This window comes from Oncorhynchus tshawytscha, linkage group LG22, assembly GCF_018296145.1.
Source record: "Oncorhynchus tshawytscha isolate Ot180627B linkage group LG22, Otsh_v2.0, whole genome shotgun sequence".
Lineage (NCBI taxonomy): Eukaryota > Metazoa > Chordata > Actinopteri > Salmoniformes > Salmonidae > Oncorhynchus > Oncorhynchus tshawytscha.
Window position 1 is genome coordinate 45382994 of NC_056450.1, and position 26624 is coordinate 45409617.

The following is a 26624-nucleotide window of genomic DNA, read 5'->3' on the forward strand; positions in this document are numbered from 1 at the left end:
TCCAGTACGACGCCATCTTAATTTGTGTGTGTGTGTGTGTGTGTGTGTGTGTGTTTGGGGTGGTGGTTATATGAACATGTGTTTGTGCTTTGTGCACGTTTGTATATAATTTGTCATGTCCGTGTGTGTGTTTCTCTCTATAGGTACCCATGTGATGGAGGGTTCGGGTAGGATGCTGGTAACAGCTGTGGGGGTCAACTCTCAGACTGGCATCATCTTTACACTGTTGGGGGCCGGAGAGGGGGAGGAGGAAGAGGAGGAGGAGGATGACAAGAAGAAGAAGGGTAAGATGGAGTTAACAACTACATAGTATTTACATTCATTTGTAGCAAACATTGATTAATTGATTGATTTAATGATTAATTGATTGATTGATTAATGAAATGATTATCTATCTCAGGGAAGCAGCCCGAAGTGATGATGGAGAACAACCAGAATAAAGGTAACCTATCACAGACAGGGTCAGAGGTTGGAGGTCAGGGATCAGGTTGGGCTTACTTCGAAACTCCTGTGTGTGTCCTCCAGCCAAGAAGCAGGACGAGGCTGTAGCCATGGAGATGCAGCCTCTGAAGAGTGCAGAGGGAGGAGAGGTGGAGGAGAAGAAGAGAGGCAACACCACAAAGAAAGAGAAGAGTGTTCTACAGGGTAAACTCACCAAACTGGCTGTGCAGATTGGGAAAGCAGGTAGGATGTTCTCTAACTCTGTGTTTTATTATGTTAGGCCATACACATTTAATTTACTGTGGTTTTTTATGTTAGGCCATACACATTTAATTTACTGTGGTTTATTCTGTTAGGCCATACACATTTAATTTACTGTGGTTTATTCTGTTAGGCCATACACATTTAATTTACTGTGGTTTATTCTGTTAGGCCATACACATTTAATTTACTGTGGTTTATTCTGTTAGGCCATACACATTTAATTTACTGGTAGGACGTTCTCTAACTCTGTGTATTATTCTGTTAGGCCATACACATTTAATTTACTGGTAGGACGTTCTCTAACTCTGTGTATTATTCTGTTAGGCCATACACATTTAATTTACTGGTAGGACGTTCTCTAACTCTGTGTATTATTCTGTTAGGCCATACACATTTAATTTACTGGTAGGACGTTCTCTAACTCTGTGTATTATTCTGTTAGGCCATACACATTTAATTTGTAACAGATGAGCTTCACTTTTTTTTCTGCCGTGCTGTGCTCATATAGTGTCCACTCTCCCTTGATGATTTCCCATGCTGATGCGTGAGAATCAAAGACCAAACCGCCTTAGATCACCCGCTTTGGGGCTCTGATTGGACAGTGACACAAACACACACACTTGGGACCTGTGTGCACAGATTCAATTTCTCTCGCGTGCCAGCATGGCTTTGGTCAGCCAAAACTCATACTATTTATGATCCGGGTTAAACAAATTCATATTATTTACGTTATTTGCAAACAGTCGGTTAAATACATTTTCTGACCTATTTGAAGCAGTTAACACCCGAAACATCATGTCACCAAACGACTGGCCAGAGATCAGGACATTCATCAGCAAAGACGCAGTGCAAGATGGTAGCGTTTTGGACAACCAAATTTATGTCAAAATAAGTGATGACATTGAAGAATTTCAGATGTATGAGGATTTGTGATTCATAACTTACATTTTACCGGAAGCCTACTGCTTATAGTAGACAGACAGTCAACACCAAGGCGGAATGTGTTTGAAGTTCTCATGCACAACAGAGAACAGTCCCCATATCCTGCCAAAATGCATTGCCATTGCATTGCACACACTTTGCACAGATCAGGAGCTCCACAATGACGTGGTCGACTGTCTCCGAGGTGGGGGCTTTTCCTGGCAGCCGGATGAAGCAATTGATGGAGATTGTGGTGAGTAACTGACTGTATAGACCTACTGGCCCCACATTTAGTAAAGCTTTCTCTGTGACAATACTTGGTATAAGCGCTATACACATGGAATGGATTGATGCTTCGAATTGTGCTGTTAAATAATGTATATTCTGGAAATCAGTGGTTCCCAACCACGGGACCTAGGACCCTGGGGGTACCTGGCCTATCCACAGGGGGTACCTGGTCTATCCACAGGGGGTACCTGGCCTATCCACAGGGGGGGTCTATCCACCTGGTCTATCCACAGGGGTACCTGGCCTATCCACAGGGGGTACCTGGCCTATCCACAGGGGTACTGGGTCTATCCACAGGGGTACCTGGTCTATCCACAGGGGTACTGGGTCTATCCACAGGGGGTACCTGGCCTATCCACAGGGGGTACCTGGCCTATCCACAGGGGGTACCTGGCCTATCCACAGGGGGTACTGGTCTATCCACAGGGGGTACCTGGTCTATCCACAGGGGGTACTGGGCCTATCCACAGGGGGTACTGGGTCTATCCACAGGGGTACTGGGTCTATCCACAGGGGTACCTGGCCTATCCACAGGGGTACTGGGCCTATCCACAGGGGTACTGGGTCTATCCACAGGGGGTACCTGGCCTATCCACAGGGGGTACCTGGTCTATCCACAGGGGGTACCTGGCCTATCCACAGGGGTACTGGGTCTATCCACAGGGGTACTGGGTCTATCCACAGGGGGTACCTGGCCTATCCACAGGGGTACCTGGCCTATCCACAGGGGTACCTGGTCTATCCACAGGGGTACCTGGCCTATCCACAGGGGGTACCTGGCCTATCCACAGGGGGTACCTGGTCTATCCACAGGGGGTACCTGGCCTATCCACGGGGGTACTGGGTCTATCCACAGGGGTACCTGGCCTATCCACAGGGGTACCTGGCCTATCCACAGGGGGTACTGGGTCTATCCACAGGGGGTACTGGGTCTATCCACAAGGGGTACCTGGTCTATCCACAGGGGGTACCTGGCCTATCCACAGGGGTACCTGGTCTATCCACAGGGAGTACCTGGTCTATCCACAGGGGTACCTGGCCTATCCACAGGGGGTACTGGGTCTATCCACAGGGGGTACCTGGCCTATCCACAGGGGGTACCTGGCCTATCCACAGGGGGTACTGGGTCTATCCACAGGGGGTACCTGGCCTATCCACAGGGGTACCTGGCCTATCCACAGGGGGTACCTGGCCTATCCACAGGGGGTACTGGGTCTTTCCACAGGGGTACCTGGCCTATCCACAGGGGTACCTGGCCTATCCACAGGGGGTACTGGGTCTATCCACAGGGGTACCTGGCCTATCCACAGGGGGTACCTGGCCTATCCACAGGGGGTACCTGGCCTATCCACAGGGGTACCTGGCCTATCCACAGGGGGTACCTGGCCTATCCACAGGGGTACTGGGTCTATCCACAGGGGTACCTGGCCTATCCACAGGGGTACCTGGCCTATCCACAGGGGTACCTGGCCTATCCACAGGGGGTACTGGGTCTATCCACAGGGGGTACCTGGCCTATCCACAGGGGTACCTGGCCTATCCACAGGGGTACTGGGTCTATCCACAGGGGGTACCTGGCCTATCCACAGGGGGTACCTGGCCTATCCACAGGGGGTACCTGGCCTATCCACAGGGGTACCTGGCCTATCCACAGGGGGTACCTGGCCTATCCACAGGGGGTACCTGGCCTATCCACAGGGGGTACCTGGCCTATCCACAGGGGGTACCTGGTCTATCCACAGGGGGTACCTGGCCTATCCACAGGGGGTACTGGGTCTATCCACAGGGGGTACTGGGTCTATCCACAGGGGTACTGGGTCTATCCACAGGGGGTACTGGGTCTATCCACAGGGGGTACCTGGTCTATCCACAGGGGTACTGGGTCTATCCACAGGGGTACTGGATCTATCCACAGGGGGTACCTGGTCTATCCACAGGGGGTACCTGGCCTATCCACAGGGGTACTGGGTCTATCCACAGGGGTACCTGGTCTATCCACAGGGGGTACCTGGCCTATCCACAGGGGGTACCTGGCCTATCCACAGGGGGTACTGGGCCTATCCACAGGGGTACCTGGTCTATCCACAGGGAGTACCTGGCCTATCCACAGGGGTACTGGGTCTATCCACAGGGGGTACTGGGTCTATCCACAGGGGGTACTGGGTCTATCCACAGGGGGTACTGGGTCTATCCACAGGGGTACCTGGCCTATCCACAGGGGTACCTGGTCTATCCACAGGGGTACCTGGCCTATCCACAGGGGGTACCTGGCCTATCCACAGGGAGTACCTGGCCTATCCACAGGGGTACCTGGCCTATCCACAGGGAGTACCTGGCCTATCCACAGGGGGTACCTGGCCTATCCACAGGGGGTACCTGGTCTATCCACAGGGGTACCTGGCCTATCCACAGGGGGTACTGGGTCTATCCACAGGGGGTACCTGGCCTATCCACAGGGGTACTGGGCCTATCCACAGGGGGTACCTGGCCTATCCACAGGGGGTACCTGGTCTATCCACAGGGGTACCTGGCCTATCCACAGGGGTACCTGGCCTATCCACAGGGGGTACCTGGCCTATCCACAGGGGGTACCTGGTCTATCCACAGGGGTACTGGGTCTATCCACAGGGGTACCTGGCCTATCCACAGGGGTACCTGGCCTATCCACAGGGGGTACCTGGTCTATCCACAGGGGTACCTGGCCTATCCACAGGGGGTACTGGGTCTATCCACAGGGGGTACTGGGTCTATCCACAGGGGTACTGGGCCTATCCACAGGGGTACTGGGTCTATCCACAGGGGGTACCTGGCCTATCCACAGGGGTACTGGGTCTATCCACAGGGGGTACTGGGTCTATCCACAGGGGGTACTGGGTCTATCCACAGGGGGTACTGGGTCTATCCACAGGGGGTACCTGGGTCTATCCACAGGGGTACCTGGCCTATCCACAGGGGTACCTGGTCTATCCACAGGGGTACTGGGTCTATCCACAGGGGGTACTGGGTCTATCCACAGGGGTACCTGGCCTATCCACAGGGGGTACCTGGCCTATCCACAGGGGGTACCTGGTCTATCCACAGGGGGTACCTGGCCTATCCACAGGGGGTACTGGGTCTATCCACAGGGGTACTGGGTCTATCCACAGGGGTACCTGGCCTATCCACAGGGGGTACTGGGTCTATCCACAGGGGGTACTGGGTCTATCCACAGGGGTACCTGGCCTATCCACAGGGGTACCTGGCCTATCCACAGGGGTACTGGGTCTATCCACAGGGGTACTGGGTCTATCCACAGGGGTACCTGGCCTATCCACAGGGGGTACTGGGTCTATCCACAGGGGTACCTGGCCTATCCACAGGGGGTACTGGGTCTATCCACAGGGGTACTGGGTCTATCCACAGGGGTACTGGGTCTATCCACAGGGGTACTGGGTCTATCCACAGGGGGTACTGGGTCTATCCACAGGGGTACTGGGTCTATCCACAGGGGTACTGGGTCTATCCACAGGGGTACTGGGTCTATCCACAGGGGGTACTGGGTCTATCCACAGGGGTACCTGGCCTATCCACAGGGGGTACTGGGTCTATCCACAGGGGTACTGGGTCTATCCACAGGGGGTACTGGGTCTATCCACAGGGGGAACTGGGTCTATCCACAGGGGTACTGGGTCTATCCACAGGGGGTACCTGGTCTATCCACAGGGGTACTGGGTCTATCCACAGGGGGTACCTGGTCTATCCACAGGGGGTACTGGGTCTATCCACAGGGGTACTGGGTCTATCCACAGGGGGTACTGGGTCTATCCACAGGGGTACCTGGTCTATCCACAGGGGGTACTGGGTCTATCCACAGGGGTACTGGGTCTATCCACAGGGGGTACTGGGTCTATCCACAGGGGGTACTGGTCTATCCACAGGGGTACTGGGTCTATCCACAGGGGTACCTGGTCTATCCACAGGGGGTACTGGGTCTATCCACAGGGGTACCTGGTCTATCCACAGGGGTACTGGGTCTATCCACAGGGGGTACCTGGCCTATCCACAGGGGGTACTGGGTCTATCCACAGGGGTACTGGGTCTATCCACAGGGGTACTGGGTCTATCCACAGGGGGTACCTGGCCTATCCACAGGGGGTACTGGGTCTATCCACAGGGGTACTGGGTCTATCCACAGGGGTACTGGGTCTATCCACAGGGGTACTGGGTCTATCCACAGGGGTACTGGGTCTATCCACAGGGGGTACTGGGTCTATCCACAGGGGTACTGGGTCTATCCACAGGGGTACTGGGTCTATCCACAGGGGTACTGGGTCTATCCACAGGGGGTACTGGGTCTATCCACAGGGGGTACTGGGTCTATCCACAGGGGTACTGGGTCTATCCACGGGGGTACTGGGTCTATCCACATGGGGTACTGGGTCTATCCACAGGGGTACCTGGCCTATCCACAGGGGTACTGGGTCTATCCACAGGGGTACTGGGTCTATCCACAGGGGTACTGGGTCTATCCACAGGGGTACTGGGTCTATCCACAGGGGTACTGGGTCTATCCACAGGGGGTACTGGGTCTATCCACAGGGGTACTGGGTCTATCCACAGGGGGTACTGGGTCTATCCACAGGGGGTACCTGGCCTATCCACAGGGGTACTGGGTCTATCCACAGGGGGTACTGGGTCTATCCACAGGGGTACTGGGTCTATCCACAGGGGTACTGGGTCTATCCACAGGGGGTACTGGGTCTATCCACAGGGGGTACCTGGTCTATCCACAGGGGTACTGGGTCTATCCACAGGGGGTACCTGGTCTATCCACAGGGGGTACTGGGTCTATCCACAGGGGGTACTGGGTCTATCCACAGGGGTACTGGGTCTATCCACAGGGGGTACCTGGTCTATCCACAGGGGTACTGGGTCTATCCACAGGGGTACTGGGTCTATCCACAGGGGTACTGGGTCTATCCACAGGGGTACCTGGTCTATCCACAGGGGGTACTGGGTCTATCCACAGGGGGTACCTGGTCTATCCACAGGGGGTACTGGGTCTATCCACAGGGGGTACCTGGTCTATCCACAGGGGGTACTGGGTCTATCCACAGGGGTACCTGGCCTATCCACAGGGGGTACTGGGTCTATCCACAGGGGTACTGGGTCTATCCACAGGGGTACTGGGTCTATCCACAGGGGGTACCTGGCCTATCCACAGGGGGTACTGGGTCTATCCACAGGGGTACTGGGTCTATCCACAGGGGTACTGGGTCTATCCACAGGGGTACTGGGTCTATCCACAGGGGGTACTGGGTCTATCCACAGGGGGTACTGGGTCTATCCACAGGGGTACTGGGTCTATCCACAGGGGTACTGGGTCTATCCACAGGGGTACTGGGTCTATCCACAGGGGTACTGGGTCTATCCACAGGGGTACTGGGTCTATCCACAGGGGTACTGGGTCTATCCACAGGGGTACCTGGCCTATCCACAGGGGTACTGGGTCTATCCACAGGGGTACTGGGTCTATCCACAGGGGTACTGGGTCTATCCACAGGGGTACTGGGTCTATCCACGGGGGGTACTGGGTCTATCCACAGGGGTACTGGGTCTATCCACAGGGGTACTGGGTCTATCCACAGGGGGTACTGGGTCTATCCACAGGGGGTACTGGGTCTATCCACAGGGGGTACTGGGTCTATCCACAGGGGTACTGGGTCTATCCACAGGGGGTACTGGGTCTATCCACAGGGGTACTGGGTCTATCCACGGGGAGTACTGGGTCTATCCACAGGGGTACTGGGTCTATCCACAGGGGTACTGGGTCTATCCACAGGGAGTACTGGGTCTATCCACAGGGGTACTGGGTCTATCCACAGGGGGTACTGGGTCTATCCACAGGGGTACTGGGTCTATCCACAGGGGGTACTGGGTCTATCCACAGGGGTACCTGGCCTATCCACAGGGGGTACCTGGCCTATCCACAGGGGTACTGGGTCTATCCACAGGGGTACTGGGTCTATCCACAGGGGGTACTGGGTCTATCCACAGGGGTACTGGGTCTATCCACAGGGGTACTGGGTCTATCCACAGGGGGTACTGGGTCTATCCACAGGGGGTACTGGTCTATCCACAGGGGGTACTGGGTCTATCCACAGGGGGTACTGGGTCTATCCACGGGGGGTACTGGGTCTATCCACAGGGGGTACTGGGTCTATCCACAGGGGTACTGGGTCTATCCACAGGGGTACTGGGTCTATCCACAGGGGGTACTGGGTCTATCCACAGGGAGTACTGGGTCTATCCACAGGGGTACTGGGTCTATCCACAGGGAGTACTGGGTCTATCCACAGGGGGTACCTGGCCTATCCACAGGGGTACTGGGTCTATCCACAGGGGTACTGGGTCTATCCACAGGGGTACCTGGCCTATCCACAGGGAGTACTGGGTCTATCCACAGGGAGTACTGGGTCTATCTACAGGGAGTACTGGGTCTATCCACAGGGGTACCTGGCCTATCCACAGGGGTACTGGGTCTATCCACAGGGGGTACCTGGCCTATCCACAGGGGGTACTGGGTCTATCCACAGGGGTACCTGGCCTATCCACAGGGAGTACTGGGTCTATCCACAGGGAGTACTGGGTCTATCCACATGGAGTACTGGGTCTATCCACAGGGGTACCTGGCCTATCCACAGGGGTACTGGGTCTATCCACAGGGGGTACTGGGTCTATCTACAGGGGTACTGGGTCTATCGACAGGGAGTACTGGGTCTATCCACAGGGGTACTGGGTCTATCCACAAGGGGTACTAAAGGGTGCACTGGGTCTATCCACAGGGGTACTGGGTCTATCCACAGGGGGTACCTGGCCTATCCACAGGGGGTACTGGGCCTATCCACAGGGGGTACTGGGTCTATCCACAGGGGGTACTGGGTCTATCCACAGGGAGTACTGGGTCTATCCACAGGGGTACTGGGTCTATCCACAGGGAGTACTGGGTCTATCCACAGGGGGTACCTGGCCTATCCACAGGGGGTACTGGGTCTATCCACAGGGAGTACTGGGTCTATCTACAGGGGGTACTGGGTCTATCCACAGGGAGTACTGGGTCTATCCACAGGGGTACTGGGTCTATCCACAGGGAGTACCTGGCCTATCCACAGGGAGTACTGGGTCTATTCACAGGGGGTACTGGGTCTATCCACAGGGGGTACTGGGTCTATCCACAGGGGGTAATGGGTCTATCCACAGGGGGTACTGGGTCTATCCACAGGGGTTACTGGGTCTATCCACAGGGGGTAATGGGTCTTTCCACAGGGAGTACTGGGTCTATCCACAGGGGGTACTGGGTCTATCCACAGGGGGTAATGGGTCTTTCCACAGGGGTACTGGGTCTATCCACAGGGGTACTGGGTCTTTCCACAGGGGGTACTGGGTCTTTCCACAGGGAGTACTTGAGAAGACTCATGAGACCATAGGACTACTGGTAAAAATGCAAATGAAGTGGTAAATCAGGGCTACTCTGGGCAGAGCAAAATTTAGGTTGTGGAACAGTAACCGAAAAAGGTTGGGAACCACTGCTGTAGATGTCACGATAGGATGCTCCTTTTGGTCATTGAATCCTTCAGTGACCTCGTATGAAGCCGTACGTGACTTGTTCAGTGACTCTGGACGTGACCTCGTATGAAGCCGTACGTGACTCGTTCAGTGACTCTGGACGTGACCTCGTATGAAGCCGTACGTGACTCGTTCAGTGACTCTGGACGTGACCTCGTATGAAGCCGTACGTGACTCAGTACTGGCGACTGCAGGATAATAACGAGAGTACAAATAACAGTATTACATAAATATTCTAACTCATCACATTAAATTATGTTTTGAATCTAGATGATAGGAGAATGCACCTTTTTCAGTTCTGCATTCATTTTACTGGGCTAAACTTCTTCATATATAGCCCTGTTTCTTCTAGAAAGTCTAGATAAACCTGTGAAGAAGTGAATTATATGTTGTTCAAGCCTAGTTAGGCTATGCATTTAAGTAAAGAACTGATTATACATTACATTTGATAAAAATTGTTTATTTTTTGTCAATAATTTTTTCATTCGGGGTACAGATTAGAATGTTGTATTCTATTATACATCTTATATTATGTTAATTGATGTTTGTTAATGTTAATTCATTCTTAGTTAATTTACTTAATAATGATAATCAGACTCAAATGTTTGTATTTCTCCTCTTTTCTTATGTCCATATAGGCTGAATATTCATTACCAGATTGTCCAAAGCACTCTGGTATATGGACCCCCATCACAAGGCCTTGGATCCTACGATTACAACAGATACCTGGAAACACAACACAGGGCACCCAAACTGGATCAAGATCTGCTTTGGGGTTACTTTAGTCTGCTCTCTACCTCAATATCCAAGCCCTGGGCAAACCGAGATCACTTCACAGGTATTTTTATGAATAGATTGTGTCACTTTTTCCGATCAATTAAGTTTGTGAGAAGCTACTACTCCTTGTAGATTCACTGTGTCTGATGATGGGAAGCTACTACTCCTTGTAGATTGACTGTGTCTGATGATGGGACGCTACTACTCCTTGTAGATTCACTGTGTCTGATGATGGGAAGCTACTACTCCTTGTAGATTCACTGTGTCTGATGATGGGAAGCTACTACTCCTTGTAGATTCACTGTGTCTGATGATGGGAAGCTACTACTCCTTGTAGATTCACTGTGTCTGATGATGGGAAGCTACTACTCCTTGTAGATTGACTGTGTCTGATGATGGGAAGCTACTACTCCTTGTAGATTCACTGTGTCTGATGATGGGAAGCTACTACTCCTTGTAGATTGACTGTGTCTGATGATGGGAAGCAACTACTCCTTGTAGATTGACTGTGTCTGATGATGGGAAGCTACTACTCCTTGTAGATTGACTGTGTCTGATGATGGGACGCTACTACTCCTTGTAGATTCACTGTGTCTGATGATGGGAAGCTACTACTCCTTGTAGATTGACTGTGTCTGATGATGGGACGCTACTACTCCTTGTAGATTCACTGTGTCTGATGATGGGAAGCTACTACTCCTTGTAGATTCACTGTGTCTGATGATGGGACGCTACTACTCCTTGTAGATTCACTGTGTCTGATGATGGAAAACTGCACCATTTATTCTGTATTTTGGAAAGCTTTATGTTTTCAAACTGCCTGTTTCTTTGTTCTGTATTCCAAATGAGATGTCAGAGAGGATGTGGTGCATGTGAAAGCGTCCATGGCAGTATCCCACTTGAAGAAGGTCAAACATCAAACATCAAACAATCAAACATTGACCAGACGTCACCAACAGTCCACTCACAAACACACACCAGAGTTGAACGTTTTATGAGAACATCATGCGGACTGGTAAGCCCTCAGTATAACACTCTGTTGCAAGCTTTGGAGAAAATGTCCCAACATCACCCTTGCTTCCTACTGGACTCTACTCCTGAAGACCAGTGGAGGCAGTGGATTGACTACTTCAAACTATCATTGACTTTTACTTTCTACAAATATGTCTGTGGTAACTACCTAGGCACTCTGATATATTCATATGAAAGGTATCCTCAGATAGCAATGGCTTCATGAAACCAGGCAAGCTTCTGTCTGATAGCGATGGCTTCATGAGACCAGGCAAGCTTCTGTCTGATAGCGATGGCTTCATGAGACCAGGCAAGCTTCTGTCTGATAGCGATGGCTTTATGAAACCAGGCACGCTTCTGTCTGATAGCGATGGCTTTATGAAACCAGGCACGCTTCTGTCTGATAGCAATGGCTTCATGAGACCAGGCAAGCTTCTGTCTGATAGCGATGGCTTCATGAGACCAGGCAAGCTTCTGTCTGATAGCGATGGCTTCTTGAGACCAGGCAAGCTTCTGTCTGATAGCGATGGCTTCTTGAGACCAGGCAAGCCTCTGTCATCTTCACAACGATAAAATAAATAAACAACCAACATGCAAAACTAGAGCAAAAAGCATTCCTTGACAAATACGCACATCCTGCTAAAGTGAACAGCAGTTACTGACAGATGATGCTGAACAGGGCCTGCTTGATGAGGGAGTATCCATGTCCCTCCTTGATGGTGATGACCCGGAGAGTATCCTTGTTCCTCCTTGATGGTGATGACCCGGAGAGTATCCTTGTTCCTCCTTGATGGTGATGACCCGGAGAGTATCCTTGTTCCTCCTTGATGGTGATGACTCAGACCTGATCATGGATTTAAGGATACTGAGTACTCGTTCTTAACTTTTGACATTTCTGTTGAGGACTTGGGTGACATAGTGGAAAAGCGGCTTCCACGAGAAACAAAAATCCCATAAACACAGTGGCTGTGGCTGCAGTTTACTCCCAAGAATCCATGGACCAAGTCTGCTCTCCAGGAAGTTTTGACCTCAAGTTCATGGTCCAGTCTTGGGTGATCAGGAAGGGACATCATGACTCAAAGTTTGCTGCAGTACAGTGGAACTACATGAAACAGTTTGCCTGCTTGTGGCAGCAGGAGTATGAAAGTGTGGATGATAAGGCAGTCATTCCTGTCAGAGAACCTGGTCAGCCTTTAGGTACCTGTTACAGAGGCAGGCATCTAAGCATTGCTCATATGGCTGGGGAAGTTCTAGCAGCTTCAGTGGACTTGTACCATCTATCTTGTTGATACCAGACGTCCCAGCATCTCCATCTGGGTCATTCTATAAAGAGAAAGTGTATGTCATGGACAAGGTTTTCCAGCCACCCAGTCCTCTTTGACACACAGTTGAAAATGTCCGCATCTTTGGATAGGGGAGCAACTTTGGTTTTAGAAGTGGGGGGGGTCGGAAATAATAATATATACAGTTGAAGTCAGAAGTTTACATTCACTTAGGTTGGAGTCATTAAAACTCGCTTTTCAACCACTCCACAAATTTCTTGTATAGTTTTGGCAAGTCGATTAGGACATCTACTTTGTGCATGACACAAGTAATTTTTTGTTCACAGACAGATTATTTCACTTTATCACAATTCACTGTATCGCAATTCCATTGGGTCAGCAGTTTACATACACTAAATTGACTGTGCCTTTAAACACCTTGGAAAATTACAGAAAATGATGTCATGGCTTTAGAAGCTTTTGATAGGCTAATTGACATAATTTGAGTCAATTGGAGGTGTACCTGTGGATGTATTTCAAGGCCTACCTTCAAACTCAGTGCCACTTTATTTGACATCATGGGAAAATCAAAAGAAATCAGCCAAGACAGCAGAAAAAAAATTGTCGACCTCCACAAGTCTGGTTCATCCTTGGGAGCATTTTCCAAATGCCTGAAGGTGCCACGTTCATCTGTCCAAACAATAGCGCGCAAGTATAATCACCATGGGACCACGCAGCGGTCATACTGCTCAGGAAGGAGACGCATTCTGTCTCCTAGAGATGAACATACTTTGGTGTGAAAAGTGCAAATCAATCCCAGAACAACAGCAAAGGACCTTCTGAAGATGCTGGAGGAAACATGTACAAAAGTATCTGTATCCACAGTAAAACAAGTCCTATTTCGACATAACCAGAAAGGCCGCTCAGCAAGGAAGAAGCCACTGCTCCAAAACCACCATAAAAAAGCCAGACTACGGTTTGCAACTGCACATGGGGACAAAGATCGTACTTTTTGTCTCTGGTCTGATGAAACAAAAATAGAACTCTTTGAGCATAATAACCATCGTTATGTTTGGAGGAAAAGGGGGAGGATTGCTAGCCAAAGAACACCATCCCAACCGTGAAGCACGGGGGTGGCAGCATCATGTTGTGAGGGTGCTTTGCTGTAGGAGGGACTGGTGCACTTCACAAAATAGATGGCATCATGAGGGGGGGAAATTATGTGGATATATTGAAGCAACATCTCAAGACATCAGTCAGGAAAGTAAAGCTTGGTCGCAAATGGGTCTTCCAAATGGACACTGACCCCAAGCATACTTCCAAAGTTGTGGCAAAATGGCTTAAGGACAACAAAGTCAAGGTGTTGGAGTGGCCATCACAAAGCCCTGACCTCAATCCTCTAGAAAGTTTGTGGGCAGAACTGAAAACGCGTGTGTGAGCAAGGAGGCCTAGAAACCTGACTCAGTTACACCAGCTCTGTCAGGAGGAATGGGCCAAAATTCTCCCAACTTATTGTGGGAAGCTTGTGGAAGGCTAAACAAAATGTTTGACTCAAGTTAAACAATTTAAAGACAATGTTACCAAATACTAATTGCGTGTATGTAAACTTCTGACACACTGGGAATGTGATGAAAGAAATAAAAGCTGAAAGAAATCATTCTCTCTACTATTATTCTGACATTTCACATTCTTAAAATAAAGTGGTGATCCTATCTGACCTAAGACAGGGAATTTTTACTTGGATTAAATGTCAAGAATTCTGAAAAACTGAGTTTAAATGTATGGCTAAGGTGTATGTAAACTTCCGACTTCAACTGTATCTCCATTCCCATGTCGTCCTCTAAGACATATATACTCCAAACAGCCTACCCGACCGTCCGGATGTGTCCGCATGGTCCTAAAGCACACCGTTGCCGCGTTTTGTATCACATTCCAATTATAAAATTGGGGGGGGGGACAAAAATTCAATTACAAAATGTAATTGGAGGGAACTACAGTGAAGATTGAGTCTCTCTCAACAAGTTACATTTCGATCAATCTGATGGTGGTCTAGACCACGAAACCATCTATGGTTTTGTTCAAGCCCCTTGACATGCTTATCACTTGTAGAACAACACCGGGTGACACCCTGCCTAAACTTGGGGCTGCAGGGAACTGCCCTGGCCATGGAGAAGATGGAAAAATCCAAAGGGAAAGCGTGTGAAACAGTGTAGCACCATGACGAGCCTAGGTGAAACAAATAACCAAAAACCCAGACCTGAAAGAGACCTTTGAAAAGAGCCTCTATCCTGTTGCAACCGGTTTGACTGACTTAACTGGAACAGCAGCCCACAACACACGGTGAAATTGTCAATAGTGCACAACAATTCAACATCATTGATATAGAAGTTGACATGATGCATGACCTCAGCAGGGAGGGCCTTGACAAGGAACAGTACAAGCGATTCCAAATCAGATTTACACATGGTAAGCAGATATTATTGCGAGTGTTGCAAAATGCTTGTGCTTCTAGTTCCGACAGTGCAGAATATCTAACATGTAATCTGACAATTCCACAACAACTACTTAATACACACAAATCTAAGTAAAAGGATAGAATAAGAATATGTACCGAGTGGCATAGGGAATGCAATAGGTGGTATAAAATATGGGATGAGTAATGCAGGATATGTAAACATCATTATTAAAGTGGCATTAATAAAGTTATTGATCACATACATGTGATTTTTGCGGGTGTACCAAAAGGTTTGTGCTTCTAGCTCCGACAGTGGAGTAATATCTAAGTAATATCTAACAAATTACACAATATATACATACCCAACACACACAAATCTAAGGAGGAATTAAGACTATATACAAATTTGTGAGGTTTTTAGGTGACAAATTTCTTTAGCCTCCTGAGGTTGAAGAGGCTAAGTTGCGCCTTCTTCACCACACTGTCTGTGTGGGTGGTCCATTTCAGTTTGTAAGTGATGTGTAGGCCATGTAACTTGAAGCTTTCCACCTTCTCCACTATGGTCCTGTCGAAGTAGATAGGGGGGTGCTTCCTCTGCTGTTTCCTAAAGTCCACGATCATCTCCTTTGTTATGTTGACGCTGAGTGAGAGGTTGTTTCCTGAAACCACACTCCCATAGCCCTTACCTCCTCTCTGTTGGCTGTCTCGTCATTGTTAGTAATCAAGCCTAATACTGTTGTGTCATCTGCAAACTTGATAATTGAGTTGGAGGCATGCACGGCCACGCAGTCATGATGTTTCCTACCTTCACCACCTAGGGGCGGCCTGTCAGGAAGTCCAGGACCCAGTAGCACAGGGTGGGATTCGGACCCAGAGCCTCAAGCTTAATGATGAGCTTGGAGGGTACTATGGTGTTGAAGTCAATAAACAGCATTCTTACATAGGTATTTCTCTTGTCCAGATGGGATAGGGCAGTGTGCAGAGTGATGGCGGTTGCATCATCTGTGGATCTATTGGGGCGAATTGAATTGGGTCTAGGGTGGCAGATAAGGTAGAGGTGATATGGGTAGGTTTTAATAGTCACAGTGGGTACTACATCTCCGATACACTTCCTTATGAACTCGGTCCCCGTATCCGTGTTAACATCTAGATTATTTTTGCACGCTACCTGGAACATATCCCAGTCCACGTGATCAAAACAATCCTGAAGCGTGGATTCCAATTGGTCAGACCAGCGTTGAATAGTACGAAGCACGGGGACTTCCTGTTTGAGTTTCTGCCTATAGGACGGGAGGAGCAAGATGGATTCGTGATCAGATTTGCCAAAAGGAGGACAGGGGAGGGTCTTGTAAGCATTCCAGAAGTTTAAATAGCAATGTTCGAGAGTCTTGGTTGCGCGAGTAGGACAGTCAACATGTTGATAGAATTTTGGCATCCTAGTCCTCAGATTTGCTTTGTTAAAATCCCCAGCTACATGATGATCGTGGACTTTAAATGCAGCCTCAGGATGTCTGATTTCCAAGTTTCTATAAAGTCCAGTGAAGTTCGAGGGCCATCGAGGTTTCGGCTTGAGGTGGGATGTAAAACGGCCGTTGCGATGACGGAGGAGAATTCTCTTGGGAGATAATTTGGTTGGCATGTAATTGTGAAGTATTCTAGGTCTGGTGAACAAAATGACTTGAGTTCCTGTATGTTCCTAGAATTACACCATGAGTCGTTAATCATGAAACACACCCCTCAGCCCTTCTACTTCCCGGAGAGATATTTACTCCTGTCTGCATGATGTACTGAGTATCCTGCTGGCTTTACCGACTCCGACAGAGTATCCAGAGAGAGCTATGTTTTTGTGTAACAAAGTATGTTCCAGCCCCCGATGTCTCTCTGGAAAGAAAGCTTTGCTCGAAGCTCATCAATTTTGTTATCCAAAGTTGTTATCCAAAGACTGGACATTAGCGAGTAATATACTCGGAAGCGGTAGGTGGTGTGCGCGCCTCCTAAGTCGAACTAGCAGGCCGCCTCGAGTGCTTCTCCTCTGCCGGCGAGGTTTTGAGTCGGCCCCTGGAAAAAGTTTGATTGCTCCGGGGAGAGTGAACAAAGGATCTGGTCCAGGGAAGTCGTATTCCTGGTCATAATGGCTGGTATTTCTGGTGAGTAACCACCGCTCTATATCCAATAGTTCTTTCCGGCTGTATGTAATGACACACAAGATTTCCTGAGCTAATAATGTAAAAAACAGTACATAAAAAAAAAAATACTGCATAGTTTTCTATGAGCCAGTCGCTGTGGATGCCCAGATGTGTGTCCACTGTGGATGCCCAGATGTGTGTCCACTGTGGATGTTCAGATGTGTGTCCACTGTGGATGTTCAGATGTTCTTGAAAGGGGAAGAGGTGGTGAGGCACAAACAACAATTCCCGAAAAGTCAGGTCCATGAACACTCTGTGTAAACAAGAAGGAAAGCAGTTCATTACAAGTAAAAAAACAAACACTATAGGGACCAGAACAAGCCACTTGCTATCAAATCTGCCAATGTACCCTTGAGCAAAGCACTTCACCCAAATTTCTCCAGGGTCACTGTCAATAATGGCTGATCCTGGCCGTGACCCTACTCTCTAAGTGTGTTTTAGGGGAGTGGGATATGCAAAAAAAACTTTTCCAGTTAATACCACACACTTTTACAGGTCACACACTTGAACAAATGTGAAACAGGACAAATACACCCCCCCATTTTCACCTCTGAATTTGGAGTTATTTTATTTTGGGTGGATATTTCTTCCATTTTCTGCTCGTCAATTAAATTAGTATGGCCTTATGTAACATTACAGTGTCATAAAGTTATACAGTCAATTAAATTAGTATGGCCTGATGTAACATAACATCGTCATAAAGTTACATGGTCACACATCATTCTTTCTGTCCCTCTCTGTCTAGGCCTGGTGATGTCAGCTATAACAGTGCTCATCTTGGTGTTGTATTTTGTCATCCAGACGTTCGTAATAGAAGGTGAGATGTTTTTATATTGGCAACAAGCATAGGAAATGTTCATGTCGATGTGTTGCAGGTTGAGTCAATAATGATGTTGATGTGTTGCAGGTTGAGTCAATAATGTTGTTGATGTTGTGTTAATGTTGTTGTTGTTGTGTTAATAATGTTATTGTTGTTTTAATAATGTTGTTGTTGTGTTAATAATGTTGTTGTTGTGTTAATGTTGTTGTTTTGTTAATACCGTTGTTGTTGTTGTGCTAGTAATGTTGTTGTTGTGTTAATAACATTGTTGTTGTTGTGTTAATAATGTTGTTGTTGTGTTGTTAATGTTGTTGTTGTGTTAATGTTGTTGTTGTGTTAATACTGTTGTTGTTGTTGTGTTAATAACGTTGTTGTTGTTGTTGTGTTAATAACTTTGTTGTTGTGTTAATAACAATGTTGTGTTAATAATGATGTTGTTGTTGTGTTAATAACGATGTTGTGTTAATAATGTTGTTGTTGTTGTGTTAATAATGTTGTTGTTGTTGTGTTAATAACGTTGTTGTGTTAATAATGTTGTTGTTGTTGTGTTAATAACGTTGTTGTCGTTGTTGTGTTAATAATGCTGTTGTTGTTGTGTTAATAATGTTGTTGTTGTGTTAATAACGTTGTTGTCATTGTTGTGTTAATAATGCTGTTGTTGTTGTTGTGTTAATAATGTTGTTGTTGTTGTGTTAATAACGTTGTTGTACATTTAAGTGATAATGCCAGAGAAGCAGGTTTTTGTTGGATATATTGGCACGGGTGTTGTTAAGCCCGAGAAGAGGTCTGTTGCTCTGTCTTGTCATCTGTTGCACTGCCTCCTCCTCTGTCTCCTCCCCTGTTGCTGTCTCCTCCTCTGTTGCTCCGTCTCGTCCTCTGTTTCTCTGTTTCCTCCTTTGTTTCTCAGTCACCTCCTCTGTTGCTGTGTCTCCTCTGTTGCTGTCTCATCCTCTGTTTCCTCCTCTGTTGCTCTGTCTCATCCTCTGTCTCGTCCTCTGTTTCTCTGTTTCCCCCTTTGTTGCTCTGTCACCTCCTCTGTCTCATCCTCTGTTTCCTTCTCTGTTGCTGTCTCCTCCTCTTTCTCCTCCTCTGTTTCCTACTCTGTTGCTGTCTCCTCCTCTGTCTCCTCCTCTGTTGCTGACTCCTCCTCTGTTGCTCTGTCTCGTCCTCTGTTTCCTCCTATGTTGCTCTGTCTCGTCCTCAGTTTCCCCCTCGGTTGCTCTGTCTCATCCTCTGTCTCCTCCTCTGTTGCTCTGTCTAATCCTCTGTTTCTCTGTTTCCTCCTTTGTTGCTCTGTCACCTCTGTCTCGTCCTCCTTTGCTCTGTCACCTCCTCTGTCTCGTCCTCTGTTTCTCTGTCACCTCCTCTGTCTCATCCTCTGTTTCTCGGTCTCTTCTGTTTCCTCCTCTGTTGCTGTCTCCTCCTCTGATGCTCTGTTTCCTCCTTTGTTGCTCTGTCACCTCCTCTGTCTCATCCTCTGTTGCTCTGTCACCTCCTGTGTCACGTTCTCTGTTGCTCTGTCACCTCCTGTCTCGTCCTCTGTTGCTCTGTCGCCTCCTCTGTCTCATCCTCTGTTGCTCTGTCACCTCCTCTGTATTGTCCACAGTTGCTCTGTCACCTCCTCTGTTGCTCTTTCACGTCCTATGTTGCTCTGTCACCTCCTCTGTCTCGTCCTCTGTTGCTCTGTCATCCCCTCTATCTCATCCTCTGTTTCCTCCTCTGTTGCTCTGTCTCATCCTCTGTCTCGTCCTCTGTTGCTCTGTTTCTCCCTTTGTTGCTCTGTCACCTCCTCTGTCTCATCCTCTGTTTCCTTCTCTGTTGCTGTCTCCTCCTCTTTCTCCTCCTCTGTTTCCTCCTCTGTTGCTGTCTCCTCCTCTGTCTCCTCCTCTGTTGCTGTCTCCTCCTCTGTTTCTCTGTTTCCTCCTCTGTTGCTCTGTCTCCTCCTCTATTTCCTCCTCTGTTGCTCTGTCTCCTCCTCTGTTTCCTCCTCTGTTGCTGTCTCCTCCTCTGTTTCGTCATCTGTTTCTCTGTTTCTTCCTCTGTTGGTCTGTCACCTCCTCTGTCTCGTCCTCTGTTGCTCTGTCACCTCTTCTGTCTCGTCCCCTGTTTCTCTGTCTCCTCCTCTGTTGCTGTCTCCTCCTCTGTCTTCTCCTCTGTTGCTGTCTCCTCCTCTGCCTCCTCCTCTGTCTTGTCCTCTGTTGCTCTGTCACCTCCTCTGTCTCATCCTCTGTTTCTCTTTCCCCTCTGTTTCCTCCTCTGTTGCTGTCTCCTCCTCTGTTGCTGTCTCCTCCTCTGCCTCCTCCTCTATTTCCTCCTCTGTTGCTGTCTCCTCCTCTGCCTCCTCCTCTGTTGCTGTCTCATCCTCTGTTGCTCTGTTTCCTCCTTTGTTGCTCTGTCACCTCCTCTGTCTCATCCTCTGTTGCTCTGTCACCTCCTGTGTCACGTTCTCTGTTGCTCTGTCACCTCCTGTCTCGTCCTCTGTTGCTCTGTCGCCTCCTCTGTCTCATCCTCTGTTGCTCTGTCACCTCCTCTGTATTGTCCTCAGTTGCTCTGTCACCTCCTCTGTTGCTCTTTCCTCTGTCCTATGTCTTTCATGTCCTCCTCTGTTTCCTACTTTGTTGCTGTCTTCTCCTCTGTTGCTCTGTCTCGTCCTCTGTTTCCTCCTATGTTGCTTTATCTCGTCCTCTGTTTCCTCATTCGTTGCTCTGTCACCTCCTCTGTCTCGTCCTCTGTTGCTCTGTCACCTCCTCTGTCTCATCCTCTGTTTCTATGTCTCCTCTGTTTCCTCCTCTGTTGCTGTCTCCTCCTCTGTTGCTGTGTCCTCCTCTGCCTCCTCCTCTGTCTCATCCTCTGTTTCTCTGTCTCTTCTGTTTCTCTGTCTCCTCTGTTGCTGTCTCCTCCTCTGCCTCCTCCTCTGTTTCCTCCTCTGTTGTTGTCTCCTCCTCTGTTGCTCTGTCTCGTCCTCTGTTTCCTCCTCTGTTTCTCTGTTTCCTCCTTTGTTGCTCTGTCACCTCCTCTGTCTTGTCCTCTGTTGCTCTGTCACCTCCTCTGTCACCTTCTCTGTCTCATCCTCTGTTTCTATGTCTCCTCTGTTTCCTCCTCTGTTGCTGTCTCCTCCTCTGTTGCTGTCTCCTCCTCTGCCTCCTCCTCTGTCTCGTCCTCTGTTGCTCTGTCACCTCCTCTGTCTCATCCTCTGTTTCTCTGTCTCCTCTGTTTCTCTGTCTCCTCCTCTGTTGCTGTCTCCTCCTCTGCCTCCTCCTCTGTTTCGTCCTCTGTTTCTCTGTCTCCTTCTCTGTTTCCTCCTCTGTTGCTCTGTCTCCTTCTCTGTTTCCTCCTCTGTTGCTCTGTCACCTCCTCTGTCTCGTCCTCTGTTGCTCTGTCACCTCCTATCTCATCCTCTGTTTCTCTGTCTCCTCTGTTTCCTCCTCTGTTGCTGTCTCCTCCTCTGTCTCTTCCTCTGTGTCTGTCTCCTCCTCTGCCTCGTCCTCTGTTGCTCTGTCACCTCCTCTGTCTCATCCTCTGTTTCCTCCTCTGTTGCTGTCTCCTCCTCTGCCTCCTCCTCTGTTACCTCCTCTGTTGCTGTCTCCTCCTCTGTTGCTGCCTCCTCCTCTGTTACCTCCTCTGTGGCTGTCTCCTCCTCTGCCTTGTCCTCTGTTTCTCTGTCACCTCCTCTGTCTCATCCTCTGTTTCTCTGTCTCCTCTGTTTCCTCCTCTGTTGCTGTCTCCTCCTCTGTCTCCTCCTCTGCCTCCTCCTCTGTTACCTCCTCTGTTGCTGTCTCCTCCTCTGTCTCCTACTCTGTTGCTGCCTCCTCCTCTGTTACCTCCTCTGTGGCTGTCTCCTCCTCTGCCTCGTCCTCTGTTTCTCTGTCACCTCCTCTGTCTCATCATCTGTTTCTCTGTCTCCTCTGTTTCCTACGGCGATACGGATATCACTTATTATTGATATCTACATAGCGCATTGATGTGAATCACACTGCTGTCCTCTCATTTAGCTTCTTACGGATTGTGGATGGCTGTTCACAAATCTAAATGTCTATTTGAACCCAATAATGGTTAAATTCAAGAAGTTTAAGCTGCCTATCAATCATTGTTTTTTAAACCAGTGGACAGCCAGTGAAAAATGCGCTCTTGCAACAGCTGCATAGTGCGGATTCCAGCCTATGGAATTATATAACAGTGGGGCTTTTATTGCTCAATCTATTCCTGCTGATAAAAACAAAAACACAGGGCTAATGGACACATGCTCAAACTGACACACTTTTGATAGACTTGAAGGAGCAGTCTGTAGTTTCTACATGCATTTATATAAAAAAAGAATATATATATGTATATATATCCATTGATTCTTGAAGAATATAATTTATAAATGCCTCATCAGTTTAGTTCAACTGTCACAATCCATCAGAACCCAAAATATAAGCTTGTTTTACTCCAATGTTTGTAAACATTGTAAATGTAAACAAACTCTGTATAGCTTCATAACATGGATAAAACAAGAAGTATTATATAATGGATGGTCAGTCATTCCATTCACAGCTCTGTCTATTAGTCTGAGAGTGGTTATATTTCTCCAGGCCCATCCCTCAGCTTTTTACCAAAACAGAGGCGGGGCAACCATTTAGTTATTGTTTCATCTGTGGACTTGCCCTTTAAACAGCTGCATATTATCACCATATCAATGTGTCACCAACAAAAAAGTAAACAATAGGCCTATAGCAAATGACTCAGTACCGGTACCCCCTGTATATCGCCTCCACATTGACTCAGTACCGGTACCCCCTGTATATCGCCTCCACATTGACTCAGTACCGGTACACCCTGTATATAGTCTCCACATTGACTCTGTACCGGTACCCCCTGTATATAGCCTCCACATTGACTCTGTACCGTAATACCCTGTATATAGCCTCCACATTGACTCTGTACCGTAATACCCTGTATAAGGCCTCCACACTGACTCAGTACCGGTACCCCCTGTATATAGCCTCCACATTGACTCAGTACCGGTACCCCCTGTATATAGCCTCCACATTGACTCTGTACCGTAATACCCTGTATATAGCCTCCACATTGACTCTGTACCGTAATACCCTGTATATAGCCTCCACATTGACTCAGTACCAGTACTCCCTGTATATAGCCTCCACATTGACTCTGTACCGGTACCCCCTGTATATAGCCTCCACATTGACTCTGTACCGTAATACCCTGTATATAGCCTCCACATTGACTCTGTACCGGTACTACCCTGTATATAGCCTCCACATTGACTCTGTACCAGTACTACCCTGTATATAGTCTCCACATTGACTCTGTACCGTAACCCCTGTATATAGTCTCCACATTGACTCTGTACCGTAATACCCTGTATATAGCCTCCACATTGACTCTGTACCAGTACCCCCTGTATATAGCCTCCACATTGACTCTGTACCGTAATACCCTGTATATAGTCTCCACATTGACTCTGTACCGTAATACCCTGTATATAGTCTCCACATTGACTCTGTACCGTAATACCCTGTATATAGTCTCCACATTGACTCTGTACCGTAATACCCTGTATATAGTCTCCACATTGACTCTGTACCGTAATACCCTGTATATAGTCTCCACATTGACTCTGTAATATCCTGTATATAGTCTCCACATTGACTCCGGTACCCCCTGTATATAGTCTCCACATTGACTCTGTACCGTAATACCCTGTATATAGTCTCCACATTGACTCTGTACCGTAATACCCTGTATATAGCCTCCACATTGACTCTGTACCGTAATACCCTGTATATAGCCTCCACATTGACTCCCTGTATATAACCTCATTATTGTTATGTTATTGTATTACTTTTTATAATTCATTTTACTTTAGTTTATTTGGTAAATATTTTCTTAACTCTTCTTGAACTGCACTGTTGGTAAAGGGCTTAATGGCTTGTAAGTAATCATTTCACTGTAAAGTCTACAGTTGTTGGGGCACGTGGACAGTAAAGTTCGATTTGATTTAAAATGCAGCATGTGGCATTCATTTTTCACATGCAAATTTCAGTAGTGCTCTAAGCATGCCATTCCATGAGGGCAGCATTTATTTTTCAACTCAAATCAATGAGCCCAATCAGTCCTCCGACAACAAAATCATAAACAACAGAGTAGAGCTGGCTAATAAGTCCTTAGTTTTGGGGTTATGCTCAGGTAAAACTATTTGGCTAATCTATACTTCCATATTTCGAAGTCCTATTCTACAGGTATAACATTTATTGGAATGACTGGAATGCCTATAAACTTTGGTTTTTAATGTAAAAATATAATTTAATAGTATTATTATATGTAGTAGAAAGTGATGGGTTCGAAGACGACTACATAACCAACCCATAAAGTAACATGTAACATCCATATATGGCCAGCTGTGTAAACTTTAACATGGATTTATCCTCCAATAGATGTCGTTCAATTGGTTACATACATTATTGTCTTCTAATGCCTCTTAAAGGGAAAGTAATCTAAAAGTAACTGAATGTAATCAGATTATGTCAGTGAGTTTGGGTAATCCAGAAGTTACGTTACTGATGACAATTTTAGACAGGTAACTAGTAACTGTAACGGATTACATTTAGAAAGGAACCCCAGCCAACCCTAGTGGTCTCTAACAGGCCATATCAACGGCAAGCTAATCTTCTTATAATGTTTGGGTTGTATCACATCCGTTGGTGATTGGGAGTCCGGTCGGAGCACAATTGGTCCAGCATCGTCCGGGTTTGGCCGGGGTAGGCCGGGTTTGGTCGGGGCAGGCCCAGGTTTGGTCGGGGTAGGCTAGGTTTGGCCGGGGTAGGCCGGGTTTGGTCGGGGTAGGCCAGTTTTGGTCGGGGTAGGACGGGTTTGGTCGGGGTAGGCCGGTTTTGGTCGGGGTAGGCCGGGTTTGGCCAGGGTAGGCCGGGTTTGGCCTGGGTAGGCCGGGTTCGGCCGGGTTTGGCCTGGGTCGGCCGGGGTAGGCCGGGTTTGGCCGGGGTCGGCCGGGTTTGGCCGGGGTAGGCCGGGTTTGGCTGGGGTCGGCCGGGGTAGGCCAGGTTTGGCCGGGGTCGGCCGGGTTTGGCCGGGTTTGGCCGGGGTAGGCCGGGTTTGGCCTGGGTAGGCCGGGGTCGGCCGGGTTTGGCCGGGGTAGGCCGGGTTTGGCCGGGGTCGGCCGGGGTCGGCCGTCCTTGTAAATAACAATTTGTTCTTAACTGACTTGTCTAGAAAAATAAAGGTAACATTTGGAAATAAAACATTGTTTGAACATGCAGTACATTTTCTAAATGCAAATGAAATATATTTCCATGCTGAAGCCAATAATCAAACATGTTTGTTGTGACTGCCTATTGTAGGGTTAGTGCTTGAAACCATGATAAGCTCAGTTCCTGACGATGGCTCACCTCATTGGGCAGCTTCCTTTCATTCATTTGTTTCCACCTCTTAATTTCCGTCCTTGCCTCTTTTTTACCTCACCCTTTCCCAGTCCCCTCCCACTTTCCCAGTCCCCTCCCACTTTCCCAGTCCCCTCCCACTCACAAGGCAGGCAATTCGCTTGTCCTCCTCTTTACTAGAGGCTGTTCTCACTAATCTCACTGCAACCCCCCTTCTGGTCTCTGATCACTACTTAGTTTCCTTTTTTGTCTCCCTCTCCTCCAACTCTAACCACTCAGCCCCTACCCAGATTCCCTATCTCTCCCTTCCTCTATCCTATCATTTGTCCCTTCTGCTAAATTCTTCTCCCTCCTGTCTCCTGATTATGTATCTTCGACCCTACTCTCCTCCCTTTCTGCATCCTATGACATTGTCCCCATTCCTGCCGGTTGGCTTGACCCTCCCCGCCTGCTCTGTGGCTGAGTGACCCCTTGCGAGCTGACAGAACAGGGCTGTGGGGAGCTGACAGAACAGGGCTGTGGGGAGCTGACAGAACAGGGCTGCAGGGCTGTGGGGAGCTGACAGAACAGGGCTGTGGGGAGTTGACAGAACAGGGCTGTGGGGAGCTGACAGAACAGGGCTGTGGGGAGCTGGCAGAACAGGGCTTTGGGGAGCTGACAGAACAGGGCTGTGGGGGGGAGGGCTGACAGAACAGGGCTGTGGGGAGCTGACAGAACAGGGCTGTGGGGAGCTGACAGAACAGGGCTGTGGGAGCTGACAGAACAGGGCTGTGGGGAGCTGACAGAACAGGGCTGCGGGCAGCAGAGGAAAAATGGAGGAAAACTAAACTTCCGGAGGACTTATCATCCAAGACACTTTCCACCTGCTCCTCATTCACTCCGCCTATTGCGTCCACTGGTCCCACTCACACATAACTACCCCACGCCTTGACCACGTTCTCCACTTTCTCTAGATTAAATTCTGTGACTAGTGAGGTCCGGCCACCCAACAACCTGCCCGCTCGACCTCATCCCCTCCTCCCTCCTTCATTCCCTTCTCCAGACCATCTCTGGAGACCTTCTCACTTCCCTCATCAACTCATCCCTGACCCCTGACTGAGTCCCCTCTGACTTCAAAATGTCCAGTCACCCCTTCTCAAGAAACCAACACTCAATCCCTCGGATGTCAAAATCTACAGACCGGTATCTTTCTTT

At 48.6% G+C, this 26624-nt stretch overlaps 1 protein-coding gene across 1 annotated transcript in view; it reads left to right on the forward strand.

Moving 5' to 3' along the window:
- LOC112221360 (plasma membrane calcium-transporting ATPase 3) overlaps positions 1-26624 on the forward strand; it is a 143793-nt gene that overhangs the window by 38644 nt on the left and 78525 nt on the right. The window contains exons 7-10 of the mRNA XM_042304342.1: positions 144-284; positions 401-442; positions 526-684; positions 17956-18027. Coding sequence (XP_042160276.1) covers positions 144-284; positions 401-442; positions 526-684; positions 17956-18027 — 414 coding nt within the window. The remainder of the gene's footprint in view (positions 1-143; positions 285-400; positions 443-525; positions 685-17955; positions 18028-26624) is intronic.